A 7,459-nucleotide genomic window follows, 5' to 3' on the forward strand; every position below is an offset into this window, starting at 1 on the left:
ACTCTGCAGGCCCTGGGGAGCCCCAGAAGGCGCTGGGTGTGAAGCAGTATTTTGGGAGGCAGTGCTGGCAGCGGTGTGCTGGCGGCCTTTGATCCAGAGGCTTCTGAAGAGGGTCAGGTGGGAGAGGACGAGCCCTGAAGTTGGGCTGTGGGACAGAGGAATGATTGGTGTGAGAAGTGCAGAGGATACAGCAGACGGGCCAGTGGTTCCGAGATGCAGGGGAGAGGGTGGGCAGTAATGAGGCTGATCCCGGGGGCAGCCTGAGTTTAAGTGGAGCTTGGTGAAGACCCCTGAGGAAGGGATGTTTGGGCTGGGGAGCCGGAGCTGGGATGGATGACTCCCAGGTAAGATAGGCTACGGTTGGGATGGGGGATGGGTTTTAGAAAGTCCTAGCAGAGTATGAGGAGAAGAGGGAGGGGCCCGATGCAGGGAAGAGAACGGGGAACAGGAGAGACAGGGAAAGGAGGAAGACTAGATGGCGGATGGAGTGTTTTTATATAGCAGTTGATTGATTGGGATTGAATTAGAGAGTGGTCTGCAGTTTTGGATGCCTTGGGAAGCCTCCAAGGGTAAAGACTGGCCAGAGTGGGGCTCACAGGTCCCAGGGTGCCTTAGAAGTAGCTTGAGAGAGGATAAAGCAAAGTGGGCGTTACAGAAGCCAAGTGAACCATGGCAAAATCAGGAACAAACTAGTCTCATGAACCCAGGATGGATAGAGGCCCACACTGTCTCAGCTTGCTGTTTCCCTTCCCAAGGAGGGGTGTGCCTATGCCCCAGGTGAGGGACCCCAGCCCCATCTCCCAGCCCCTCTGGTTTTGGCATACTTTGCCAGGGACCCCTGAGAGCTGGTGACCTTTGAATTTGGCCTTGAGAGGGACTCAGAACTGCCCAGCAGAGGAGGCTCAGACTTGGGGTGGTGGGAGTGAGGGAGGCCAAGTTTGGGCCTGGGGCTCAACTGGTAGCGCCTCAAGTGAGGAGCGGGAATGGCTGAGCAAGAGTGGTGTGGATGGCTCAACCATGGAGGAGGGAGCGAGGGGTGGGGCGGATGCTGGCACTGAGGTGTTCGTCTGCCTTTGCTCTTCACAATCTGTCCCCTGCATCCTTCCAGAAGGTCCCTGGAGGGTGATGAGGGCTGAAACTCCACACTCCAGAGGCCATCATGGGGGTCAGGGTGCCTCCCTGGGCCCAGCTGCTGGGGCTCTGGGGCCTCAGCCCCCTTGGGCAGGTTTGGGTGGTGTGTGTGTGTGTGTGGGGGGGGGTCCTACCCCGAGTGAGGATTCAGACTGACTCAGGGGCTCTTGGAGGCCCTCAGCAACCTTGCATTACCCATTACCCTCCAGAACCTTCCTGAAGGCCTTTCCGCTGATGGGGGAGACACAGGAGCGTGAGCGGGTTCTTACGCACTTCTCCCGCCGGTACTGCCAGTGCAACCCTGATGACAGCACTTCGGAAGGTACGCCTCGCTCCACTCCCCTGCCCCCCAGCCGGGCCCTGGCTTCTTCCTACCTCTGGTCCACCTGCCACTTCTGTCCTGCTCAAGAAACATCAGTGAATGAACGATGGCAGGTGGCATGGGGACTGTCTGCTGCAAAAGGAACCTCCCAACTGCCCTGCCCGTTGTCATTCCCTGTGCCTGAAAGTCCTCCGTCCTGGAGTCAGTCCTTTGGGTCCTCATTCTCTGTGGTGCCCTGTCGCACTGCTGATTGTTGGTGTGGTGGGAGTCCTGGTGTGGAAGTCTGGGTTGGGGTCCTCTTAAGTGCAGGACTTGTCCTGTGGATGGACCTGAGTCCCAGGAACTGGGGGACTAGGCAGGTTATTAGAGGAGACACGGGCCATGGAAGGGATATAGCCTGGGACCCAGAGCCATTCCTGGGTCTGAGATTCAAGGTGAGTTTGGCCACAGCAGGCAGGAATCTGGGCTAGAACATGCCCAGGGTGGTCTGGTCACCTCTGAGGGAGGGGTTGGTCCTGACCTGGAGCGAGCGAGTGACTCCGATGCTGTAATGGGGGTGGGACACGGAGCATCACACAGGCCCTGGGCCCTGATGTGTGGTTGGCAGGTGGCTGGCCTCTTCTTGTCTCCAAGGCCTCCAGGCTGGCTCTGACAGGAGGCAGGTGGGAGCCTGGGGTTGGGAAAGAGCTGGGTGCTCACACTGAGGGTGCCACCGTCTCTGATTTAGATGGGATCCACACGCTCACCTGTGCCCTGATGCTTCTCAACACGGACCTGCATGGACATGTGAGTTGGGGAGGCAGGGAGTGGGTGTGTCCTCTCACTGATTCATCCCGAGTTGTCCAAGGGCCGGTCCTTTCTCCAGCCCCCTTCCCGAGACCTCCTGTTCGCTGGCTGGTGTTTCTTTAGCAGACCTGGGAGTTGGGCAACTTGGCTTCTAGACTTAGCTCTGCCCTAGTTTTATCCACTTGAGATCTGCCTGGGTCCCCGCCCTCAAGCAGGGCAGTAAGAACAGCTGAGGCACATGGGAATTTAGGATGTGCTAAATAAGACGTGTGCCCCTAGCTGTGTCCATGCCAGACATGGCTAAAAGATCACATGTTCTTCCTACCCCTTGTGCTGTAAGCCTGAGTGCAGCCCTGTTGAAGTGCCACGCCCCAGGCAGCCCCTTCCTGTCAACTGGTAGATTGCCCTCAACAGGCATTCTCGTCACGCACCCCTCACCCCCTCGCCCCGACTAGGCAAACAGAGGAGTGATAGGTGGGTGTCCTGGGCTGTGAGCCTGTGTCTGGTCTGGGATCTGGGCATCTCAGTGCTGCTCGTGGCTCAATAATTCCTTCTTCTTTCCTCTGTCTGCTCCGGGGACCCCTTCTTTGGGCTCTCTTGCCCTCTCTCAGGTGGTAAGTGTAGCTGGTGGTCTGCATGCCCTGTGAGCCTAGACCCCATCTCCATGTTCCCCTTCTGTGTCCCCCATTACCCCATCTGGCCCACTGATCACTGCCCCGTCATTGCTCATCCCGGGGTGGTCAGAGCCCCTCTGTTGGGTTGGGGATATTTCAGTGACTCATGGGGACAACAGGCCAGCACATCTGGTTCCGAAGTTAATCAGGAAAGTCCAGGACATGTAGGGTGGAAGAAAGACCTGGGATAGGTCCAACTTCAGATCCTACTCTTGCCTCCAGGTGGTGCCTCTGTGACCCTGGGCAAGACACTAGCCCTCTCTGCGTCTCAGGTTCTACATCGGTGAGGTGGAAATAATGATTTCCCCCATAGCGTCCTGGGGAGGCCTGAGAGAGGTATCACCAAGGGTCAGGGTCTGGCACTTAGTAAGGATTTATTATTTAATATTACTATGAATAATATTATGATATTATATTATACATTATACCAATATATTATAATAATATAACAATATATTATAATAATATAATGTATTATTTTATATAATATATTATAGCAATATATTACAATAATATTATAATATTATTGTACAGTAATGATAATAATAGTACATATTATTAATATTAAAATTTAAATAATGGAGAGTCCAAAGCCCCAGCCTGTAGATCTCTGGAAGATCAAGAAGGTGAAGTGCCCCGCCTGATGGCAGCCTGAGCAAGCATGGGCACACTGGGGTACCTGGCCTGGGGAGGGTGAGAGCCTCGCTGACCTTGGCACGAAGAGTAGTTGTGTGACAACTGTGGTATGTCCGCCTGGGCTGTCAGCCTGGGTGTGGAACAGGAGAGAAGACGTGTGTATTCCATGGGAATATCACCAGAGCAAATGCCCGTTAACGGGCTGACGTTCCCCCAAGACTGCTTACTGTTTGTTTAGGGAGAGCAGGTGTTGCTGGCTTACCTTAAAAGGAGCTTTAAGCACACCCCTCCTCTCCCCATCCCCACCCTTGGCGGGGCCAAGGGCCATCTCAGGACCCAGTCACTCCTGTGCCAGCCCTGGATGCCTCTCCCCCTGGTTGAGAGCTGCTAACAAGGGCAGCAGTCAGTGAACCCCGGGTCGAGAATACTCTCGAGCTTGGTGGGACTTAGCTGCCCATGGCACCACCTTAATGCCCGCAGCTGAAGAGAAACATCACCACCTTCATAGATCAAAAGCGGGTGGGGCAGGATTGTTCATACTTGCAACCAACAGACATTGAGGATCCCGTCTCTCTCTTGAGACAGTATTGCAAAACATCAAAAGCAAGCGTTCTGGTTTGGAGTCCTCTGTATTTCTCCACACAATAGCTTGTGACCTAGAGCGAGTTATTTACTTCCCTAAACCTCAGTTTCCCCATCAGAAAGTCCCTGTAAGACTTAAGGAGACAGCACTTGTAAAGTGCTTAGCCCATGGCCGGGTTGTTGCAGTTACTGTGAGCTTTCCAAAGGACCCCAACGGAAGTGGCATCACCTGCTTTGTTCTTTTCCCCCTCCCTTCCTGCTCTCATTCTTCTGCTCTTTAACAGAGACTGAGTGTTTGGTGGAAGGTGGGAATCTCAGGAATGTGGGGCCTGCTAGGGCCCCCAGAAATAGCTCTGTTCAGAGCAGGAGGCAGTACAGGGGCTGGCAGGTGGAGTAGGTGCACCCTCTTCAGATGGGCATAGCCTGGTGGAGGAATCTGGAGGACTTTCTGTAGGAGGGGCGTTTGGACTCTAGGGGCTCAGCACCTTCTGTGTTCCATAAAAAGAAGGAAAGAGAACCCCTGCCTCAGGGTGCCTACCTTCTAGTTAGAGGAGATAGAAAATAAAGAAGTAAACAAGTGATTAAAGCAGTGATAGGTCTGTGAAGGGAATAAACAGGAGGCTGTGATGGGGCTGGACAGGGGGTCAGGGAAGGTGTCTCAGAGGAGGCACAGTTGGGGCAGAGACTTGGAGGATCAGCAGGAGCCAGCCATGGAAAGACCAGGGACAAAGCCTTCCAGGCAGAAGGACCAGTGAGGCTGGTTTCCACCTTTTGGCTATTGTGAACAGTGCTATGAACATACATGTACAGGTTTTTAAAAATTTATTTTTATTTTAATTTTTTAATGGAATGAAAAACTCTTTAAGTTCTATAGTACTTTACAATTTTCAAAAGTTTCACACACATGATTTCATATAATCTCATAATAACCCTTTTTCTTCCTACCCTATATTGCCCCTCACCCTTCCTGCTAACCACTGGTTTGTTCTCTATATCTGTGAGTCTGCTTCTTTTTTGTTTTATTTGCTGATTTGTTGTATTGTTTAGATTCCACATATAAGTGATATTATATAGCATTTGTCTTTCTCTGTCTGACTGATTTTACTTAGCATAAGGTTTTGTTTGAGCACCTGTTTTCAATTCTTTTGAGTGTATACCTAAGTAGTGGATTGCTGGGTCTGATCGTAATTCTATGTTTAACTTGTGGTGGACAGTAAAACTGTCCATAGTGGCTGTTGTTGGAGTCCAGATGGGAGATGATGGTGGCTGGGGCAGACAGGGCAGTGAACATGGAGAGAAGGGACAGATGATGGAGGCCAGTTGAGGGTGAGCCTGACAGGACGTGCCGATGGGGCTGATCAGGGAAAGAGAGGAGTAAGGATGGCTTCAGCATCTGGCTGGATGGGGGTGCTGTTTCCTGAGATGTAGAAGGAACTTCCATGGGTGGTTGGAGGGCGTGGTGAGTGGGAGAGCTGGGGCTCAAGTCCCATTTGTGACATATTGTGTTTGAGATGCCAACTGGACATGAACATGGGGTTGCCAAGGAGCTGGTGGGATAAACAAATTTGGGATGCAAGAGAGAGATTGGGTGAGGAGGTCATTGTCATCCTGGTGGAATGAAAGCCATGGGACTGGCTGAGTGCCTTAAGGAGAGGAGCAGGCTGGTGACCTCGTCCCAAGGCATGGCATTATTTAAAGGTCAAGCAGAGCAGCAGGAGAGGCTATGAAGCAGCCATGGAGATGGGAGGAAAACCAGGAATATGCAGTGTCTCAGAGGCCAAGAGAAGAAAGTGTTTCAAGGAGAAAGGAGTGGCCAACTGTAGAAAAGGCTGCCATGAGGTCAAGAAAGAAGTCAACAGAAAAATGACCATTGAGGTTGGAATGCCCATCGGTGGGTCATTATCACTGGATGGTCAAGGTCATTGGAGACCTTCACAACAGCACTTTAGGTGGAGTGGAGAGGACAAATGCCAGGCTGGAGTGGGTGGAGATGAGGATAGGAGGGGAGGAAGTGGAGGATGTGGAGAATTCTTCTGCGATATTCGGCTTTGAGTGGACTCCTGAAATGAGCCACTGGCTGGAGGGGTCTAGGAGGAACTCTTTCAAATCTGACTAGGGCATGTGTGTATGTCAGTAGCATCCACTAAGCAGGCAAGGAGAAACTGATGATGCAAGAGAGAGAAGGAAAAATCGAAGCTTTCCTTGAGATGAGCAACAGAGCATAGGTGGAGAGTGGCCTTAGCTGGGAGTAGGGAAAGCTCATTCCCCATGACAGAGTGAGCTGGAAGGGGAGGATGTCAGAGGAGGGCAATTTTAACCTCCAGACAAGCGAAGATGGGAGCTTGGGTTAGAATTGGAGATGGAGACAAGGAGAAGTATTAAAAATGTATTTTGGATGTGCAGTCACTAGCACTGGTTAATGGAGTGAACGCTGGGGTGAGGGAGGGAGAAACGTCTAGGCTGAGGCCAGTAGGGGGGTGAGGAGATGGATGGGAGAAGCTGTGCCATGAGCTTTCAAGCTGAAACAAAGATAAGTTGTTTTTGAAGAAAAGCTTAATTTCTCTCAAACTTGGGTTGCCTGAAGGTTAGCAGTGGGAGTGCTGGGGAGGTGGGTTGGTGCTGGATGGTGGAGGACTGGACAGATGCAGGGGTTGGGATACTATTCTGAAGACTGGGGGCGGGGGGTCCTGCCCATTCTAAGATGGCATCTGAGAGCCATCTGAGCGTCATACAAGAACTTTAAAGGAGCACTGAGTACAACTCAGGTTTAGTCTAGATTTGCAAATAGTGATGAGGGTTTCCCTGCCCATGGGACTTTCAATTGGCCCCTCTCCTTGCCCTGAAGGATCACATCTACTTTCTTTCTTCTTGGCCTGTCTCATTCTGCTCTTGGGGGGAGACTTAAAGACAAGCTGGGATTGTTCTGACCCCAGGGCTGCACAGGCAGGTCACGCCAGACCTGTGGAAAAGGCCTTGGAATGGGGCTGTGGCCAGGCCAACCATAACTCTTTTCTGATTAGAGATAGAAGCTGTGGGAACAGTTTTTGAGGGTCAAGGCAGCAGGGAGGCCCTTTTGATCCAAATGGTGGTGGGAGGAAGGGAGGAACTGGGAACTTGGAGGCCCCAAATTATCCATGTCCGTTCACCTTTGGAGTTTCTGGATACACGTCTTTTCCTTCTCTCTTTCCCTTTTTCTCTCCCTCCCTCCCTTCCTTCCTTCCTTCCTTCTTTCCTTCTTTCTTTCCTTCCTTCTTTCTCTCTTTCTCTCTTTCTTTCTCTCTCTCTCTCTCTCTCTTTCTTTCTTTCTTTCTTTCTTTCTTTCTTTCTT

At 51.8% G+C, this 7,459-nt stretch overlaps 1 protein-coding gene across 1 annotated transcript in view; it reads left to right on the forward strand.

Moving 5' to 3' along the window:
• The first annotated feature begins 333 nt into the window (after positions 1 to 333).
• The window catches only part of PSD2 (pleckstrin and Sec7 domain containing 2), a 25,753-nt gene continuing 18,627 nt past the window's right edge, over positions 334 to 7,459 (forward strand). The window contains exons 1-3 of the mRNA XM_028493444.2: positions 334 to 344; positions 1,341 to 1,453; positions 2,181 to 2,239. Coding sequence (XP_028349245.1) covers positions 334 to 344; positions 1,341 to 1,453; positions 2,181 to 2,239 — 183 coding nt within the window. The remainder of the gene's footprint in view (positions 345 to 1,340; positions 1,454 to 2,180; positions 2,240 to 7,459) is intronic.

The sequence above is a fragment of the Physeter macrocephalus genome, chromosome 8, assembly GCF_002837175.3.
Source record: "Physeter macrocephalus isolate SW-GA chromosome 8, ASM283717v5, whole genome shotgun sequence".
NCBI lineage: Eukaryota > Metazoa > Chordata > Mammalia > Artiodactyla > Physeteridae > Physeter > Physeter macrocephalus.